Source organism: Prunus dulcis, chromosome 1, assembly GCF_902201215.1.
Source record: "Prunus dulcis chromosome 1, ALMONDv2, whole genome shotgun sequence".
NCBI lineage: Eukaryota > Viridiplantae > Streptophyta > Magnoliopsida > Rosales > Rosaceae > Prunus > Prunus dulcis.
The window spans coordinates 35,225,793-35,245,688 of record NC_047650.1 but is presented as its reverse complement, the minus strand read 5'-3'; the positions used below and the strand labels follow the sequence as shown (position 1 = coordinate 35,245,688).

The 19,896-nt window shown below is 39.0% G+C and overlaps 4 protein-coding genes across 5 annotated transcripts; 1 reads left to right on the top strand and 3 right to left on the bottom strand.

The window, feature by feature from the left end:
* The first annotated feature begins 400 nt into the window (after positions 1–400).
* On the top strand, positions 401–3,742 carry LOC117613908 (suppressor protein SRP40). 2 transcript variants are annotated; one of them, XM_034342521.1, is made up of 2 exons: positions 401–483; positions 2,042–3,742. In XM_034342521.1, the coding sequence occupies exon 2, from the start codon at positions 2,116–2,118 to the stop codon at positions 3,496–3,498; it is 1,383 nt and encodes a 460-aa protein (XP_034198412.1). In that variant the 5' UTR covers positions 401–483; positions 2,042–2,115; the 3' UTR covers positions 3,499–3,742. The 2 variants fall into 2 exon arrangements, with proteins under 2 accessions (XP_034198412.1, XP_034198413.1); XM_034342522.1 differs by having other exon boundaries at positions 435–483; positions 2,053–3,742.
* Positions 3,743–4,104: 362 nt separating this feature from the next.
* LOC117619021 lies at positions 4,105–4,639 on the bottom strand. Its single transcript, XM_034348842.1, has 2 exons — positions 4,290–4,639; positions 4,105–4,198 (listed from the first exon to the last, which is right to left on the bottom strand). The coding sequence occupies exons 1-2, from the start codon at positions 4,637–4,639 to the stop codon at positions 4,105–4,107; spliced, it is 444 nt and encodes a 147-aa protein (XP_034204733.1).
* A 959-nt stretch (positions 4,640–5,598) lies between these two features.
* On the bottom strand, positions 5,599–7,460 carry LOC117612958 (54S ribosomal protein L24, mitochondrial). Its single transcript, XM_034341586.1, has 2 exons — positions 7,018–7,460; positions 5,599–6,307 (listed from the first exon to the last, which is right to left on the bottom strand). The coding sequence occupies exons 1-2, from the start codon at positions 7,272–7,274 to the stop codon at positions 5,857–5,859; spliced, it is 708 nt and encodes a 235-aa protein (XP_034197477.1). The 5' UTR covers positions 7,275–7,460; the 3' UTR covers positions 5,599–5,856.
* Positions 7,461–7,900: 440 nt separating this feature from the next.
* Positions 7,901–12,778, bottom strand: LOC117614135 (pentatricopeptide repeat-containing protein At5g10690). Its single transcript, XM_034342834.1, has 12 exons — positions 12,595–12,778; positions 12,312–12,494; positions 12,090–12,222; positions 11,804–11,901; positions 11,454–11,615; positions 11,284–11,352; positions 10,728–10,863; positions 10,037–10,269; positions 9,663–9,740; positions 9,190–9,258; positions 8,581–8,757; positions 7,901–8,354 (listed from the first exon to the last, which is right to left on the bottom strand). Exons 1-12 carry the CDS (start codon positions 12,739–12,741, stop codon positions 8,076–8,078), a joined length of 1,764 nt encoding a protein of 587 aa, XP_034198725.1. The 5' UTR covers positions 12,742–12,778; the 3' UTR covers positions 7,901–8,075.
* Between the last annotated feature and the right edge of the window lie 7,118 nt (positions 12,779–19,896).

The window sequence follows — 19,896 nt, the reverse complement described above, 5'->3', positions numbered from 1 at the left end:
CAATATCTGCTCCAACAAAGCGAAAACTAAATGCCACTAAACTAAATTATTATTTCTGAAGAAAACTTAGTAGATGAACGGCCCCCCACATTTAACATCTTCTGTTATACGATAAAACCAAGATCAGTTTCTAATAAAATTATGAATGCCATTGAAAAGGTCAACCCTTGCCACATGTCGAGAATATTGTTGGATTTGGAACAAAATTAGAATTTTTAGAAGAGTGATTGATTGAAATCATGGCCTCCAAATAACCTCTGATTAGCAACATACCAACACCACCACCCACGTTTGTGTTGTGCGCACGAAATTCGCGCTTCTCTTCATGAACTTGAAGAAATAATTCCCCTTTATTTCTCTTCCAATTCCAACCAATCTCTTCTTTCTCTTCCTTCATATATTAATTTCTTCATCTAATTCCCATTCCATTTTGTGTGTTTTTTGTGTTTTCAGATTTTCGGGTTTCCTTTTGCTTCAATCAAGGTACGTTAACTTGTTCTTCTCCCATTTCTTTCTTTTTGGTTCCTACAAATCTACTCTTTCTCATCATATATTCCCTCACGCCATATGCAACTCCTTTTCTTTTTGCTTCTACTTCTGGTTTCTAGAGATGTTGGAAGATTTTAGTTGGGATATTTTGTTTTTAATTTATTGCCATTTGTGTGAAGCATAACATGTGTTTTGAAGAATTTGTGGACATGTGTTCTTACTTAGTTTCGATTGTCTTTGAGTTCTTGTTCTCCTTTTATGAAAATTAATATGTTGGTCAGTTTCAAATTTGTCTTTGTTGTGTGGGTTTTTGGGTTGCTTGTCTATGGGGATAAGCATGCAATCTTGTCATGTAGACCGACCTGACAAGCCCTAAGCTAGGCGACAACAAAAACGATCCCCCCCTCCCTATCAGCAAAGCATTTGTTTTATACTTTGCGTACTGTTGTTCCAAGTGGATTTAGTTATGCATTATTAGGTGAGCACGGTTTAGGTGAATTTTCTTTGGCCGAAACCTCCCGCCGTGTTTATTGTATTGGTAAGCCATTTTCTGAGATTATCGATTAAATAACTTGGATTTAAAAAGCTAAATACACTGTTTTAACTAAATAACTAGTCCGTATATGAAATTTGGTAATTAAATTATTTATGATTTCTAACTAACATGACAATACATGTACCATATACAGAGAACATGCGATGCCTTTAACAACACAAAAGAAGCAAAAGAAAGGAGAACATGTTATTTGGTTCGTAAGAAAAGAGTATGGACCTAAGAAAAATACAGAGACAAAACAAGAATGTTATGATCTAAGTCTTTCTCTCTCTAATGAATGGGAAATGGGATCATGGGACCCATCTGAATTTAGCCCCATTGGTATTCTTTTCATATGGGTCCTGCAGCTTAATCAAAGCCCTCCCCATAAAGGCTTAGATTCTTGCATTTGATGCAGTAGGATTTGGTCCAGACTTAGGTGAGCCTGAGCTACATTTTTACCATGTGAATCAGAGCAATGAATAACATTAGCATGCAATTGGGATGCTGGGCCCCTAGGCCCACTTCCTATCAATTTCAATACGTGATTAGTATTTAGTATGCAACTGTTTGTATTAACTAACTCCGCTCTTAATCATACTTCTCTTTTCAATGTTAGAAGGAAGATAGCTCACGGCAAGGAATATTGAAGCTAATCTTCTCTTGTCAAAATCTCATTTATTATACTATTAAATCTTCAATTTAAGTTATTTATTAAAATAAAATTGTTTGAATGTGTCGTCTTAATTGACAATCTAGAATGATATTTCTTTTTTCAATGTTAGAATGAAGATAGCTCACGGTAAGGAATATTGAAGCTAATCTTTACTTGTCAAAATCTCATTTATTATGCTATTAAATTGTCAATTTAAGTTATTTATTAAAATAAAATTGTTTGAATGTGTCGTCTTAAACACGTGAATTGAGATGTTATGTTTGTTAGCATAGTAGATGAACATGCCTTAAATTTATCACATTGATCAATTGGAACTTTTTTCTAACTTATGATTTCTTTAGAAAATATGCAGGGAGGTAGCAGCATTTGAAATATCTCAGCTGATCAGCCATCAATCAATCCAAGCAATACATATATGGCAACAAAAGCTAAAGATAGCACTGCTTCAGGGAAGGAGCTGAAGAAGAGCACATCAGCTTTAAACTCCCACACAAACCACACCAAAAGAGTCACCAAGTCTTCATCCTCTGCAGGCACTGAGAAAGCAACCTCTTCAACCTCTTCAACCTCTTCAACCTCTTCAACCTCAACAACAAAGCAAGTCCCAAACTATCTGAGGCCTACTTTGAGTGCCTCAAGACATGAAAATTCTTCCAAGTCATCATTAGCTGGGAGCAAGAAACATGGCTCTGAAGACTCTGCATCATCTCAAAAGCCTACACTGAGTAGAAGAAGATCTTTTGACAAGCCACCATCACCGTCAAGACTACGCAAGTCACTGATATCACCAGGAAGGGACACATCGCTACGATCTTCATCGTTTACAGCGAAAAGCTCCAATGTCCCGAAACCCAGTATCGATAGGTCTAATTCGAAGACGGCTAGAGCCGGAAAGCCACAGCTTTTGTATGCAAAGAGTGTGAAGAAGAGCAGTACAAGTGGTTCAGCCAAGAAGGAAAGTACAGCTTCAACAAGACCTCCAAAGAGTGAGGACATAACGCAAACACTCGATCTTGAAGCCGATCTAGAGGCTATAGAGTCCTTGGATCATCAAGAGGTTGAAGAGGTAGCTATGATTGAGAGTGAGGAACATGAAAAGGTGGTTCTTCCAGACCCAAAAGTTGAAGAGAAGGAGCAAGTTGATGATCATGGTGCTGCTGTAGAAGCTGAAGCTAATGGCGGCGAGGATGAGAAGCTCAAGCCTAGTGACAGTTCTACTGTTAATGCAGAGGAATTGCAGGAAACTGTGGAGGAAAGAAATGAAGAAAGTGGAAATGCATTGGTCCAAGAAGAGAAGCCTGCAGATAATGAACAAAATCAAGGGGAAGATAATCAGAATAAATTAGATGAAAGCAGTGAGGCTCAACCAGAAGAGGGTTTGGCAGGTGAGGAAACAAAAGTTGAGGTGAAAGAAGATAAAGGAAAAGAGATAAGTGATGAAGAAGATGGTGTTGTATTGGAGGAAAGCAAGAATGTTGAGGACATGGCCTTGGATGAGAAGGAAGGGATTGTATTGAAGGAAGGGGAAGAAAAAGCTGATGGGGGAATTGAAGAAGCAAAGCCTGCAGAGGCTGCAGAGGCTGCTGAGGTTGCTGAGGCAGCTGAGGGAGCAGAGGAAACAGCCAAGCCAAGCCAAACAAGCGAGGGATCACAAGGAGGGAAAAAGGACTCTGCTCCTGCATACAATGATGTGATTGAGGAGACTGCAAGCAAGTTGCTGGAGAAAAGGAAGAACAAGGTGAAAGCATTGGTTGGGGCATTTGAGACTGTGATAGATTATGAATCAGGATCCAAATGAACCCGTTTACAATATGATGTTGTGAAATCTGTACTCTCTGTATATTGACACATACATTGACATATAATGTGGAGGATTAAAAGATTAAAGAAAGAAAAAAATTGAATTGGATAGAAATGCTGACAAATCTTTCTATTAGCATTGGCATTTAGATTTAGAGGGTGTCATTGAATTTGTATGTTTCCCTACATGAAATTTGTCGATAGTACCTGTATAATGATATATTATACAATTTGTACATTAATTATGCATTCTTTTTAGTAGTTTTAGCCTAATTTTTGCTAGCTAGTTAGATAATTATACACAATCTGCATCTTCCATGTGAAGTTTACTGCATTGCCAGAATCAGTGAGCAAAATATTTTCAAATAGCTAATGAATGTCACACGCGTGTCGATTCGAAATTGGAATGTATACTGTGATCATAGATACACATATAATATCAAAAACAGAAATGAATAAATTGTATACATAAACGACCAATAGTTTTATTATTCAAGTTTGGAAACGTACATCCGAATTGCTTCCCATTTGAGAGAGCTGCCTGATAAAGTATCAGCAACAAAACATCGAAATCCCAATAAGAAAAAAAAAAGACAAAAAGAATTTAGAACTGAACTTTGCCATATATGAGATACTTTTCTTGGTGCCCCATACAGAGGCCAGGCCACCCTTTGTCTCTCACATTATCATCCTTGGTTCTTTGGCACACCATGACCAATTGACCATTCATTTTAGAAGCTTCCTTCATAATTAACTAATTTCTTCTAGAAGCTATCCCTTCTGCAGTACCTTAACTCCAAAGAAACCTGTCTCTCAAACCTCAGCTGACGACGAAAATTCGCAATGAAAACATCAGCCCGGTGATCAACATCATCATCATCATCCGAAGAGCGATCATGGGTCCTTGTGCTAAGAACCCGTCTCAAACACCGATTCTCATCGGCCTTATCATCTTCAATGCAGCCATACAAACCCAAACTGTCATTGAAGCTCAAGCACTGCCTTGCAGAAGCTCTGTTAGTACAAGCAAGGATTGAAGCCAATTTCCATCGGTTTAACTTAAAGCCAAGTAAAATGAGGCTTAATTTCTTCACTGCCCTCTTCAGGTGGCTTACAAGTGACGAACTTTGCCTGCCCATTTTTGCTGTGGTCTTGTTGGACCGAGAAGCTGATGCAAAATTGTTGCATATGGAGTGAGGAGTGAAGGGTTTTTATAGACATGGCAGAGAAGCTTCTTTAGCAAGCAACTGTTTGGTTATGTGGTTTACTAGAAAGCGTGTTGGAAATGATTAGGCGACGCGTGTTTGAACGTGAAGGCTGCAAGCTTCCAGCTATTTGTTAATTATTATTTTAGATTATTTTTATAAAGAATTACAGCTATGTAAATTGTGTGTGAGGTACATGGAAGAGAGAAGGGAGGGTGGTGGCAAGTGTGACAGAGAGAAGTAGAAGAACATAAGCTTGGCATTTTTGTTTTGTTTTTCTGTTCTTTTTGTTCTTTTGCTAATGAAGAAGAAGAGAATGGTTGTCATGGGGCCCACTGCTCGCTAATTAAGGTTTGCACTACAAGAAATTTCAAGGTGGTGCTGGCTAAAAAGCCTAAATGGCTGTAACTTGCAACGGCTCTAATTCTTGAAGTATACAACAAATATCCTGTTTCCATGAACTTTAAAAATTGAAATGACTTTTCACTAATGTCTTGGCTATAAACTTCAAAAATTTATGGCGTTTCTGGATTTCAAAGGTCATTTGAAAAAAAAACCCTAATCCCTTTCTGGAAAAAGCTAAAAAAAACAAATTCTACTTTTGGGTTGGTAAAAAGGCGATCATGTCCTGTTTTTCTTAAAGCCATGTTTCTTTTGTTTTCGTGTTTCTTGTGTTACCAAGTACAGAAGAACAGAACATTAGAGCTCACCTTGAGCTAAAAGAAACACGGAAACAGACCAAACACAAAGCTTTAAGCACACGAGTTATATTGAATGCTCACACGGTTCTAAGTACATCATAATCCCTTTATTTTTCTTTTCTCTTTAGTTATAGAAACATATCACCAATATGAAGAGTGAGCGAAAGCAAAATAGTTTACTTGTGAGGCAGCTTAATGAATCATGAACCCCTTTTAGGGGATCATCAAGAGCAGCAGATTATAGAAATTATTTAGTACAAAATTGTATATGAAACCAACAGGACTGTCATGTGAATTTCCATAATGGGAAAAGATGAACAAATTTCGGCTTATCAGGATCGGCTACTACTACGATTTCTCTCTAAAAACCCTGAAGAGAAACAAAACTCTAAAAACTGGGAGTAGCTGACAAAAACGAGAACATTCCAAGCTGGTTTACGAGCTCCAAACTCAGGAGTTTGCAACCAACTGCTCCGGAACATCAACATGAGAGCTTTGTTCTCCAATCCTTGCACCTTCCTCATCAGCTACTTGGTTGTCAGCTCCTTCCTCAATCTGTTTTAGTTTGTTTGACCAACCGTACATCTCTCTCCTGACGTCCCTCTCGTCTAGTTTTAGTTGTTTGAATTTCTGTTCCAAATTGGCTTCGGCTTCAGGTTTAATTAACGCAACTGGCGTCTGCCCAACCTCTTCATAAAGCTTTTCAATTTTGGCTTTCCAGACGAGACCCATTTCTGTATCCATCCTCTGGTAAGGAGTTTTCAGAAAGTACTCATCAATCCCACCTGCTTTGTCTATGCAACGGAGAGCATGGGTGGTGACTTTGACCCGAATGTGACGGTCAAGGATGTAACTGAAGAGACGCTTCTCCTGCACATTTGGCTTCCATGTCCTCCTTGACCTGTCACCGCCAACAAAGGAAAGTTCCGGTGGTTAATATGACCCATTTTCACAAATTATTACAAGATTAAAGAACCTAGTAATTCAAAATCAGAGTCATATAAGCCAACCCTGTTCTATAAATTGCATTGAATATACTCTGAGAAACTGTATAGCATGCTACACTATGCCAAATTCTAACAAAACAAAAAAAACCCATGTAGACCCGGGCACAGCAGACAAATATAAAACTTGTACACTTCTAATACTTGTCTGGCACTTGTCCAAATTCTGTAGAATCCTTATGATAACGCATGATACGTTTTGCCAATGATTGAGCCAGCTCAAGCCTTAGCTCAAATAGCTTTGAGAATACAATTTCTGAAGCAACAATCGTTAAAATGGCATCCCACAAGTTTAATACTTCAGTTTGATATATAGTACACACCTCAACAAACCCTTACTCCCTAAAAAGAAAATGCTTGGAAGCATACAATACAAAGCATTCAAAACAGTCACTACCCAACTAACTAAAATTAAATTAAATCAAAATCACTGATCAAGTCCAAGATTTTGGGTTTAGATATTACAAAGGGTCCTACAATCATATAAAAAGTTCTGTAATTTTTAGCATTGTCTTTGTCATGGATTGAAATTAGGGAAAATTTTCAATTTTCAATAAGCAGAGCTATTAAAATTGAAAAGGCAAGAGAAAATGAGAAAAATACGAACTTGTTGCCACCGTCTTCACTGATTTGATTGCCAAACTGGATGTGGCGGCCAGCGTAGATGCCACGTTTGGCCCGACCCATAATGATTTTGGAGTCGGGTACGCCTTGCTTCTTGAGCTCCTCTCTCAATCGCGGAGGTAGGGTTTTGTCTCCCATTATGCCTTTCTTCTTCACCTCCTCCTTCAGTCGCGGAGTTAGGGCTTTGTCTCCGAATTTCCTCATCATGCTCTTGATCGTCTCCTTTCCTTTGAGCGCCATTCTCACACACTGTGTCTTCGTTAATTAGGGTTTTGCAGTGGCCAGTGGAGGGTTCAATTCATTTCCTGTGTTTCTCAGTGGCTTGCCTTGCGTTTTGGGAAGCAGTAGCACAGTGGCTTTTTTCTTTTATCTCTTTTATTTTTTTGGTAAAATCTACTTATGTCAGTTGCATCAACGGCTCTGATTATTTTTGGTTTTACAAAATAGATTATTTGATTCTTAAATCTTTAATTGAATTTTGGCTGATGGAAGCCTTTGTTAAAAGTGCTTCACATTGGTCTTGTTTTTTTGTCAAGTTTTCTGCATCACCTATTGAGATTTTCTGAAATATAATACACCATTTAGATTATAAATAAAAGAAATATGTCAATTAAAAAGATTGGAAAACGATCTCAAATATTCAATGTATTTGGGTTACAAAGCCCAAATAATGGTTCATGTTTATCAAGCTATGGGCCGGCTTAAAGATTCTTGAATATATGAGTTTCACATGGGTGCACGTTGATTAATATGAATCTCACAGCAAATATTACATGACGGTCTTACAGTCTCACCCAAGAATTACCAGAATTGCATATACTCGTGTCAACAGATGCTAGTAAAATTCCAAAATATTAACAGCCTCGTTCCTTGAATTTACCCTCTTGAGCTGTTTTCTGGTAAGGCCAAATTGGCCAATGCATCAGCCAAAACAGCTATTATTGCCACAAGACTTTATAGCAAGGTATAAACAAGCACCTGTCAGGATACTATTTTCACTGCAATCATATTTATATAACAAAAATTGAATTTACAAGGAGGCTATAGTTTCATGTTCTGTAAATTGTTAATCAGGTTTCTACCTAAAGAAAGTTTCAGTCCTGGCGTTTCTGGTGTGACAAGATTACACAGCTGTTCAGCTGTAAAAACACCAACTGCCCTCAATCTTGAAGCAGTACCACCATATACTGAGCTGTGGTTTATTACAATAACCATTTTATATCTGTACTTCATAATCAGATCCACCACATGGCCGATCGATGTCCTAGTAGTAGCACAAGGAGGCGGTCTTCTCATCATTGACGAAAGAGGGGCGTTCATCTAAGCAATAGTATGCAAACTTCCATTAACTCATAAATTTTAAACATATAGTTGTTAATAGTAATACAAATGCTCATTTAATTGTTAAAACGCTATTTACAACACAACACAAAGCATTTGACTTGTAAATTTGCAATGTTAGGGAAAACATCTATCAGATTTTGCTTGTACCCTATGGTCCAGGATAAAAAGCAATTTATTTCTACCATCAGTGAATAGTAAATACCTCTCTACAGTCTTCACGGTGCAATACTCCGATGCAGCTACCCCAGTCATCTACAATGGGCACCACTGAATCCCTAAAGAAACGCATAACCACTTTGTTCAAGTGCAGGGTCCCATTTAGTGGCCGAGCTGCTTCAAAGGGCATCATGACACTCTCAATCGGTTCACTTGCCAATACCTAAATAGAAAAGGTGTACAAAGCAAACACATACAAAAATAATTAAAAGCCAATAATTGAGTACATATCAGAATGTAAATCAGTAGTGGCTAAAGATATGAAAGTAGTCCCTTTATCGTTAGTTTTGATTGATTTATAAAAGATCCCCCTTCCATAATTCAACTAGTCCGGGTTATTAAAGTATCTGATTTTTTAAATATATTTTCACCACCAGAAATTCTTCATCAGTCCATTGAATTTTTAAAATCATATCCAGTCACACTTCTACATAATTTGATATTCTACATTAAAACCACTCATGGTAGGCCCCTTGGCAATCATCTTACATGCACTGACACCTATATACGAAAGTATATTTGCCAGGTCATCAGGTTAGGACCTTAAGTAGCTAATTTTATCTACAATTTGAAAGGAAAATAAATGTATGAAAACCTGAGGAAGTAGATAAGGACTCAATCTTGATTTGGTGAATCCCAATAAGGCCTCTACGCGTAGTGCAACCTGCAGTGCAAAGGCATATTAATGAATTCATGCTAGGAGGACACAGAAATTATAATGTAGGTAAGCATTGAAAACAAATAGAATTCCAAATAAAAGGCCTACTTAGTCAACTACTAACAGATACAAGAAGTAATATCGAACTAAAGTTTGTGAAATTCAAAGAAATAAGTCCAAATTTTTTTAAAAAATCCTTAAACAAGTTTCCTCGGTATCAATTTAAAGGGTCTAGAGAACTTGAAGAGGATAAAACCAACTGTGCAGCACCAACCCAGAATTTTTAGGCATATCTTTAACATTATGATATAACATTGTCATCCTTCAAAACAGTGTAGATTACCTACCACATCTAATCTTAATCTTCATAAATATTAAACAGTCATGGAGGGTAAAAGCACATTACATACCATGCCTCCTCGACTTGTCCATGATATTCTCTTCCACCTTGTAATAACATTTTCAAGGCATTTTATAGCCACGTCTACCTGAGAAAACCAAAAAATATAAAACAACAAATGGTCAAAGTCAGATTGCTCATGCCAATCAAATGCAAAAAGTTAGAATTAAGTCAAAATTGAACTAATGCACTAACTTGATAGCACCATTTAGAGGGGAAAATAACTAAAGGAAGGCAATGCTATATATCTTGTGCAGGACCTATATATTAAAATCAGCATCCAAATGCCTCAAACATCATGAAGGTAAACAGTAAATAGGAATGGAAAGAGATTTATGCAGTAACACACCCCATACCGACGATTGTGAAGAGTTGATATAGTACCTGACCACCATTTAAAGCTGCCTCCATGAAAAGATGATCAGCTTCCTCTTGAATCATTGGGGAGATAGTTCCGGCAGTATCTCGCCACATGTGATCTTTTAGATTTTCCACGGTGGTATAATCTCCTCTAACAGCAAAGGCACGCATGAAGGAAAGATAGAGGTGAGGTTTTGGTCGCAAGTCTGGATTTCCACCAGCCTGCTTTAGTATTTCTCCCAAAATGCATAAAGCACCTAAGCACAAGGACAAAATTTTAATTTGTAGAAGAGTAAGAACTGGTTTTAATTTCTGACACTTCAAAAATCCAGCATCCATCCAAATTTGATAAGAAAAGAAACATGAAATTTTAACCAGTCCACTTTCTATGCGGCATACTTGGTGCAGCATTTAATGAGACCTCTAACAGAGAAAACTAAATGCAGAGTAATCTTGATGCCCACATCAGCATGCAAATGTACAAGCTCTATTCAAATTGCATCGTTTTTGCAGATCTTTACATCACCATCATACTTGACATTGGCAGGTGGAAGAAATCGCTTTTGTCTCTTCTTCATCATTTAATTGACAATATATTGAATTTTGCAATGTAAAAATGGAGGGCGTGCAACTTAAAACAATAAGGCAATGTAAAGATATAGACATTGGCAATTTCTGATAACTTAAAATCCTTGTATTGCAATCTACAACATACCCTTCATTGAGCCACAGCCTAGCAAAGCATCGACGGCTGCAGTGTATGCTGTTCGATCAATAAACAAACCAATATATGTTTTCATTTCCAATATAATCTTCTGAACTGAATTGATATCTTTGGAATGCCCAAAACCCTGCCAAAAGAAGACACACAAAAAGAAAGAAAAAAAAAATCATAGGACTTTAAGGAACTGAAACATCAATTTACCAACAAGAGAAATATATAAAGCTTATTCCTCAGGAGCTGGGGGGTGGGGCAGAACGAAAAATCTAGTTCTTCCATTCAGAAAAACGAAAAGGAAACTACTAACATAAAGTTCCTAATATCTTTTTTCAATTAAAAAAAAAAATATTAGATTACCACAATGTTACAGAGAACAAGGTTTAAAAGAAAAAGACTATAAAGAAACTTTACAACCACAGTGGCTGTAAAAAATGCTACCATGCAATAATGAATATGTCATACAGTTGACATTGTTAAGAAAATAGATTGAATAACTTGCAAAAATGAGCATGTCCTAAATTTCATTAACAAGGTTGTTGAATAAACGTACCTTAAGTAGTGTAGTGTAAGTGACGACATCTGGGAAAAGGTCACCATGACTAAACTTCTGTGCTTCGTCCTAAAACAAGGAGCCATATTTAGTAACTTAATTTACAGCAATCTAATACTGTTAAAATATCATATACAGGCTCTAAACTGGCCTTTTATATAGCTTGGGACCTTCATTTCCTCAAAAAACTGCATTGCCATGTCCAACTTTCCAGCTTTTACACATGCAGATATTAGAGTATTATAGGTGAGCCTCTCAGGCTTTAATCCTAGACGTAATATCTCTGTGTGCATGGTTATCGCACCCTGAGGAATGCCTGCATTGATATATCCCTGAAAATCAGGAGCAGCAAACCCTTAAGGCAAAACATTATCAACTAAAATTATAAATCTAGGATCGTGCATACACAAAACGCTGTCTGTATCTTGATTGCAAAGCTCAGTTCTAAAAGTAGAAAAAGAAAATTCGTACTTTAATTTGTTAAGTCTCTTAAAGAACTATACATAGGTCAGTGCAGAACCTTCATTAATAAGTTGTAGACTGTGAGTGTAAGACTGCCACCTTCGCGGAGAAGAAAACCATAGTGTGCAAGAAGCCCATTAGCACGGCGTAAATCTCCTGCACTACAGCAAGAAGCAAACAGCGCATGCACGTTTGTAAGCAACTAATTTGAGCTTAATAGTAACCAAAATGTACTGCTCAGAAAACTGATCTTTCAATTGGGTGCTATTATTTTGGTCCTAACATTATAATAAGACAATGCCCACAAAGCACTTATCAAAGAGCATTGAATTGGTGATACAGACCTGCTTCAACTAGAGCATTGAGCAGACCAAAAACGAGAGGTGCTGACAACTTTGGACTTCCCACGGCAGTACCTAGCTCCACAGATTCAAGTACTTGAAACGCTTCATCAATTCTTCGAGCCCTGCCCAAACCCTTTCAACAAGGCACCCAAATCACTGATAACAAATCCATGGGACGCAATAAAAAAATTATTTTAAAAAAAGAAGAAGATAAAAAAGTACCTTCAAAAGGGTACCATATGTGACAGTATCGACGCCGCAGCTTCCTGGGTCAGACATTTCATCAAACATCATAAGAGCAGAGTCGATATCGCCGCAATGAACACATGCCTCGACGACCGCATTCATCACTATGGTGTTCAGCTTCCCGTATCGTTCTTTGGCCATCTCTATCTCCTCCATTATCTGCAAAACAATAAAATCAAGAAGAAGAAAAAACCCATCAATGCAAAACAGAAAAATATATATTTCGAGAAAAAGAAAACAGGGTTGTGGAAAACAGGACCTGGTGAAGCTGTCTCCGGCGAGTGAGTTGGACGACGCGGGAGGTGAGCCGCCTGAGATTGGGTTTGCGGGGAGGGGCGGTGCTGATTCGACGACGCCGTAATGGATAAGAAGAACAAACAGAGAACGAGGGCGAGAAGGCTTGCATTGTATATGGTGAAAAGGCTCAGAGCTAGCCATCGGCCATGGATCCCTCTCTACAGATAATGTCAGTCAGAGACTGAAGTCGGGAGCTTTTAGCTTATTGGCGGGTAAATTAGTGGGTCCACTGTTTTAATCAGTTCAGGCCCAATAGGCCCACATAGGCCCATCATGGTCCAATAACTAACCTTTCCTTTCCGGTAATAAAATAACAAAAGGTTGCCTGCTTAAAATTAGGGCAATATTGCGGGAACAACTAGTAGCCCAGTTGGTTGGTGGTAGAGTGAATTGTTGTTAACCCATCAGGTCATTGGTTAGAACTTTTTTTTTTTTTTTTTTTTTGGGTAAGGTTACCACTTAGAACCCCTGCGTGTGTAATCACCCTCTCTTGTGTGTAATCGCTTCTACTTAAAAAAAAAAAAAAATTAGTGTAATATTAGAAAACGAATGTAGCTCAAGTGGTTAGAAGCACTTAGTCATGCAATTAAAAATGAAAACCAAGATAATGTCGACTCACTAGACTATTTGGTATTTTCTTTTTTTTTGGGTCAAGATTTGGTATTTTCATATCAGACTATTAATGCAAACACATTCAGACGGAGTAAATACCTAATCAACGGTTTAGATTGACAATCAAAAATTGAATGTCACTTTTGCGAAAGAGAATATTTTCTATTTAAAGCATAGACAAAATGAAATGGGGTTGAAACACAAGATAAATGCGCAGCAGTGGGTACACAATGAGATGTGAAAATTGACAAATTATCATACAAAAAGCTACTTGTTCTAGTTGAAAACACATATAAGGCAAGCAACGCCTTCATTTTTTTACTACAAAGGTAATATTCTCGTGCCCCAAACTATACCCTTTCAGCCATTTTCAGACCTCCTTTTTTGTTTATAGGCTATGCCTAGAAAAAAGGCCGACATGATAATCAACTTTTGAGCTTCATGCTCATCCCTCCAATTTGACGTGAAGGCAAACTTTTCCTCTTTTCACACCAGAAGGACAGCACCAAGTGGGCGGAGTTGGAAAAGCTCCTTATTTGTTTGTCATTTTTCGGAATGACCCATGTACTTTTTTAGTTGAGGTGTTCAAACTGACCCAAATAACCAGCACAAACAGCTCATGGAAAACTGGGAAAAGTATGCCATTTTCTATTTTCCGAACAAGCAAGAAAACGACATTAAGCTTTAATTTTTTATTTTATTTTGTCGTGGACGAAAAATTCTTGACTTTTATGCAGATTTTTCCAAACTTCGTGTGCTTTATTCATTTTCCGTTTTGTGTTTCTTTCTTTCTATCAATTTCACCATTTAAAAAAATTTGTGCTTTATTTTTACTAAGGGTAATGCTAGGGAGACCATCTAGTTGTACCATATTTGTGTACCAACTGATGTGGCCGATGAGTTGGCTATGCCACATAATTAAATGACCTTTTATTTTATTTTATTTTTTTCTCTTCACTTTACAGAAACCTAAGCGGTGTAGGAAAAATTAAAGCTCATTTAATATGGTACAAATTAAAAATTAAAAAATTATAGCCAACTCATCGGCCACATCAGTTGGTACACAAATATGGTACAACTAGATGGTCTCCCTAGCATTACCCTTTTACTAATCTAATCTCTCAATCCGTATTCACACGAAGCTTTCTTTTTATGCAAATTCGCGTATGTTATGTTAAAAAAAGTTATTAAATAAGGGAAATTCTCTAATAAATATTTAAGTTAAGGATTTATTACATATTTCTAATTTCGGCTATTGAATTGCATTCATTAGATATGTTAGTAAATTTAATATGCAACATACGTATAATTAATTATTGAAATTAGAAATATATAACCAATCATTAACATAAAATACTTATTGACAAATTTACCCTCAAATCACTCGAATACTCAAACCAAACACTTGATAAGGACACATAAGCGGTCACCTCAAGTTTTCCACGACACATAAATAGATTGGAGTAGTAAGTATAACTACCAGGAGCCTGGCTTCATTTATGCATTGATTGAAACAAATTGCACATCAGTTGTAATGTGTAATTAATTGGAAGGACAAAATGCTGATGAAATTTAGGAACTATCTTAAAAAGAAAGGGTGCTATGCCTTGACGAGGGCCTTGACAATGAAAGCACCAAATGCCTTGTGTGAATAGAATAGCCATGCCTGCTCCGGAAGAAATTCTTGTGCAGCCTAGGATTGCCCTAATACGACAAGTCTCTGAAAAGATTGATAATTCGTATGTATTCAAATAAAATAGAATGAGGTACAGAACCTTTATACAAATACAATAGCCAATTAGGGTGCTGGTAACTAGCCTAAAAGGATCATTCCTTAATATACACGTCTACATAAAAGGAAGGAAATAAACTAAATATCTGTACGGATCAATGATTAATACTCAGAATCAATCACGTTGATTTAGTTGGGATTTTACGCTCCTCAACACTCCCCTTCAAGTTGGAATGTATGTTGATGATTCCTAACTTGCTGAGTAAAATCGCAAATTGTGGAAGACTCACGGCCTTTGTGAATATGTCTGCTGGTTGTTGTAAGGTGGAAATATGAGCCGTTTTGATCATTCCACTTTGAACCTTTTCTCTTACCAGATGGCAATCAATTTCAATGTGTTTAGTCCGTTCATGAAATACTGGATTCGAAGCAATGTGGAGCGCTGCTTGGTTGTCACAATATAACTTGACTGCATGTGAATGCTTAATGCCTAAATCTTGCAAAATATATCGTAACCAAGTAATTTCGCAGCAAGCGGCAGCCATGGAACGATATTCAGCTTCGGCACTAGATCGGGATACTGTGGTTTGCTTCTTGGTCTTCCAAGAAACCAAAGAATTGCCAAGAAATACACAATACCCGGTAGTAGAACGTCGAGTATCACGACATCGAGCCCAATCCGCATCACAAAAAGCATTTAATTGAATTGGACTGTTGGCAGAAAGAAAAATACCTTGCCCTGGTGCACGTTTGACATAGCGCAAAACCCGATAAGCTGCCTCTAGGTGTGGTGTTCGTGGCTTATCCATGAACTGGCTTAGAGTGTGAACGGCATACACCAAGTCAGGCCGGGTAATTGTCAAATAGATCAGCCTCCCCACAAGCCTTCGATACGAAGATGGATCATCAATGTAGTCGCCATCATGTTTGCTAAGGGACAAATTCTGCTCCATGGGTGAATCGGCTGGTTTTGCACCAAGCTGTCCTGCATCCTCTAGTATTTCAAGTGCATACTTGCGTTGTGAAAGGGCGATGCCTTTGCTGGAATGAGCAATCTCGATGCCAAGAAAATATTTTAGTTGACCAAGGTCTTTCAATTTGAATTGTTGCAGCAAGTATGACTTGGTTGCTTCAATGTCTTGTAAACTATTCCCTGTCAAAATGATATCATCCACATAGATGAGTAAGGCAGTGAATGTGGCACCTCGGGTTCGGACGAACAATGAATAATCTGCCTTCGATTGACGATAGCCCGCTTGCGTAAGGGCTGTGGAAAGTTTAATAAACCATTGACGTGAAGCTTGCTTGAGTCCATACAAGGATTTATGAAGCTTGCATACACGAGTCTCCCCTTTTCGTCCGAATCCAGGAGGGAGATGCATATAAACATCTTCATCAAGATCACCATTGAGGAAAGCATTATTGACATCAAGTTGATGAAGATGCCAACGACGCGTGGAAGCAACGGCGAGAAGGAGGCGAACGGTGACAAGCTTTGCAACAGGGGCAAAAGTTTCCCGGTAGTCCAAACCCTCAACCTGACTATAGCCTTTTGCCACCAAACGTGCTTTATACCGATCAAGAGAACCATCAGGATGAAGTTTGACCTTGTAAACCCACTTACAACCAATGGGTTTCTTGCCGGGGGGCAAAGATTGAAGAGTCCATGTGCCATTAGCTTCGAGGGCAGCCAATTCTTGGGTCATGGCATGACGCCATTGAGGATCATGAGCTGCTTGAACATAAGAGGTGGGTTCTTTGACCGCTGAAAGAGAAGCACTAAAAACACGATGGTGTGGGGACAAACGGTCATATGTAAGGACATGAGAGAGAGGATGTTTGGTACCTTGGGGTTCAATCGACGCCGAGTTAGATGATGGGAGAGACCGGGCAGGTAATTTTATGTTGACATGATACTGCTGAAGATAACTGGGCATGGTGGTACGCCGGGGCAGTGGTGGAGATACCGGTGCGAGAGGAGATGGAGGTGCTGGAAGCACGAGATCAGGTGCTGGAAGTGCAAGAGCAGGTGCTGGAAGTGTTTCCAGCGCGGCAGGTGCTGGAAGTGTTTCCAGCGCAAGGTCAGGCGCTGGAAACTGTGAACTAGGAGAAGGAAGTCCAGGAGTTGGGGCATCATCAAAATGGGTGGGATGAGAAAGTGGGAAGACAAGAGAAGAGTCGGTGGCGGAAGATGGAAAAGGGAAAGTAGTTTCATGAAAGATGACATCCCGAGAAATAAAAATTTTACCCGTAGTGAGATCATAAACCCGATAGCCCTTTGTGCCATATGGGTAACCAAGAAAAATGCAACGTGTGGCCCTAGCATCAAATTTGGTTGGACGTAGATGATGAGTAGAGGCAAAGCACAAACAACCAAAAACCCTTAAGTGGTCATAGACTGGGGGTTTTCGAAAAAGGACTTCGTAGGGAGTTTTTCCTTTAAGAACTTGTGTAGGAGTGCGGTTGATAAGATATGTGGCAGTGAGTATGGCATCCCCCCAAAATTTCTTAGGAAGTTTGGCTTGGAAGAGTAAAGCTCGGGCAACATTGAGAAGATGTCGGTGTTTTCTTTCGACTACTCCATTTTGCTGTGGAGTGGAGACACAACTAGTGTGATGTAAAATCCCTTTATCAGAAAAAAATTGTGTCATTAGAAACTCAGGTCCATTATCACTGCGAACAATTTTAACATGGGAAGAGAATTGTGTTTCAACAAGATTGATAAAGGTAGTGAGCTTTTGGCGTGCATCTGATTTGTGGTGCATTAAATAAACCCATGTACATCTGGAGTAATCATCTACAATGGTTAAGAAGTATTGTGCCTTAGTGATGGAAGGAACATGATAACCACCCCAAATATCAACATGAATTAATTCAAATGGCGCAAGTGAATTAATAGAACTCAAAGGAAAAGGATGGCGAGTTTGTTTAGCTAAAGGACAAACCAAACAATCATCAATGTCACAAAATTTCATGTTTTTAACAGAAAGAGAAAGAGCACGTAGGCTTTTATTTGAAAGATGACCAAGGCGTTGATGCCAAAGTTGAGAAGAAGAAGGAACAAGGGCTGAAACGGAATTGCACCCAGCTGTCTTCGCAGTATCAAGATAGTAGAGACCTTCCCTCTCAGTTCCCGTCCCAATCATCTTCCCCGAACGTCGGTCCTGAACAATACAAGATTCATTAGTGAACATGGCAAGACAAGAGGGGCTTTTGGTGAGCTTGCTCACAGAGATTAAATTTAATCTAAATGAGGGAACACAAAGCACATTATGAAGAATAAAATCATCCGAGAAACGGATAGTGCCGATGTGGGTGACATTGACAAGGGCATGATCAGGAAGGTACACTTGACGATTAGAGACTGGAGTGCATGTAGTCAACAACTTAGGCGAACAAACCATGTGATCGGTGGCACCAGTGTCAAAAATCCAGTTGAGTCCACCAACGAAAGCAGAGGCACATAAGGTGTTACCTGAGAGATCGCTGGTGCTGGAAGCAGTGCTAACATGATTAGCCAAAGCTGTGGGCTTGTTTTGATTGAGGAGAGCAAGGAAGCTCTGGTATTGTGCTGCGGTGAGGTTGTATGTTGGAGGAGCTGCAGTGGCCACAGGAGTGGCATCAACATGATGGACCGAAGGAGAAAATGACCCCCGACGACCTTGAGAGTCACTGTTGCCGCCAGTGGATTGAGCCTTCTTCAATTTGCGGCATTGGTCAATAGTGTGCCGACGCCAGCCACAATAATCACATTTAAGATGTTCTCGACATGTATCAGAAGTGTGTCCTGTGGCATCACAACGTTCACACTTAAGATGAGGGTTTTTAGGTGAGAAATTTCTACCAGAATTTCGAGGACCATGAACGGCGAAGGCTGCGGCGTCAGTGACTGGTGGTTTCCAGAGGGCATGAGTAGAAATTGCTCGTTGCTTTTCATCTTGGGTGATAAGGGAAAAAGCTTTGTTGACTGCAGGAAATGGGTCCATCAGTAGGATTTGTCCTCGAACTCCAGCGTATGCGTCATTTAATCCCATAAGAAATTTCATGGTCTTTTGGTGCTGGTGGAATTGGAACATCTCTTTGGCTGCTCCGCAGTGGCAAGATGGAAGGGAGCAAAGTGCATCTCTCACATCCCATAAGCCCTTCAACTTGGTGTAATAGGCACCGATGGTCATGCTTCCTTGAACGCAGTCATGAATTTCTTGCTCAATGTGGAAAAGATGGACACTATTAGCGTGAGAGAATCGTTCCTTTAGATCATTCCATATGTCGGACGCAACATCGTTATAAATGATGCTCGCACCAATATCCGGGGAGATGGAATTGAGGAGCCAGCTCTTGACAAGATTGTTACACCGTGTCCACTGTTGGAGAGTTGTGGAAGAACCATGTAGAGGCTTCTTGAGGGTGCCATCGACGAAACCTTCTTTGTTTTTGGTGTTGAGCGCCATGAGCATGGAGCGACTCCAGGTTGGATAATTTTCGTCATTCAGGAGTTGTGTGACAAGGACAACCCCTGGTTGATCAGGGTGATGGAGGTAGAGAGGATCATTAGGATCATCATATTTGGGTTGCGCAGGCTGGGCTGAGGCTTGGGAATCAATTTTGGATTGCTCGGGCTTGGCTGAGGCTTGAGGTGATTCGCTGTCGTTGATCGCCATGGAGGTTAGCGAGAGGACAGGCTAGGGTTTGTTTTGTGTAGGTAACCTTAAGCTCTGATACCATGAAAAGATTGATAATTCGTATATATTCAGAATAAAATAGAATGAGGTACAGAACCTTTTATACAAATACAATAGCCAATTAGGGTGCTGGTAACTAGCCTAAAAGGATCATTCCTTAATATACACGTCTACATAAAAGGAAGGAAATAAACTAAATATCTGTACAGATCAATGATTAATACTCAGAATCAATCAC

Excerpts from the sequence above, each read along its gene's own strand:
- LOC117612958 (XM_034341586.1), bottom strand. The coding sequence starts at position 7,274 with ATGGCGCTCAAAGGAAAGGAGACGATCAAGAGCATGATGAGGAAATTC. Across the intron at positions 6,308-7,017 it reads AGTGAAGACGGTGGCAACAA|GTCAAGGAGGACATGGAAGC; the intron begins GTTCGTATTTTT and ends TGGCGGTGACAG.
- LOC117619021 (XM_034348842.1), bottom strand. The coding sequence starts at position 4,639 with ATGGGCAGGCAAAGTTCGTCACTTGTAAGCCACCTGAAGAGGGCAGTG. Across the intron at positions 4,199-4,289 it reads CAGGTTTCTTTGGAGTTAAG|AACCAAGGATGATAATGTGA; the intron begins GTACTGCAGAAG and ends GGTGTGCCAAAG.
- LOC117614135 (XM_034342834.1), bottom strand. The coding sequence starts at position 12,741 with ATGCAAGCCTTCTCGCCCTCGTTCTCTGTTTGTTCTTCTTATCCATTA. Across the intron at positions 9,259-9,662 it reads GGACAAGTCGAGGAGGCATG|GTTGCACTACGCGTAGAGGC; the intron begins GTATGTAATGTG and ends TTTGCACTGCAG. Across the intron at positions 8,758-9,189 it reads GTCCTTATCTACTTCCTCAG|GTATTGGCAAGTGAACCGAT; the intron begins GTTTTCATACAT and ends TTTTCTATTTAG.
- LOC117613908 (XM_034342521.1), top strand. The coding sequence starts at position 2,116 with ATGGCAACAAAAGCTAAAGATAGCACTGCTTCAGGGAAGGAGCTGAAG.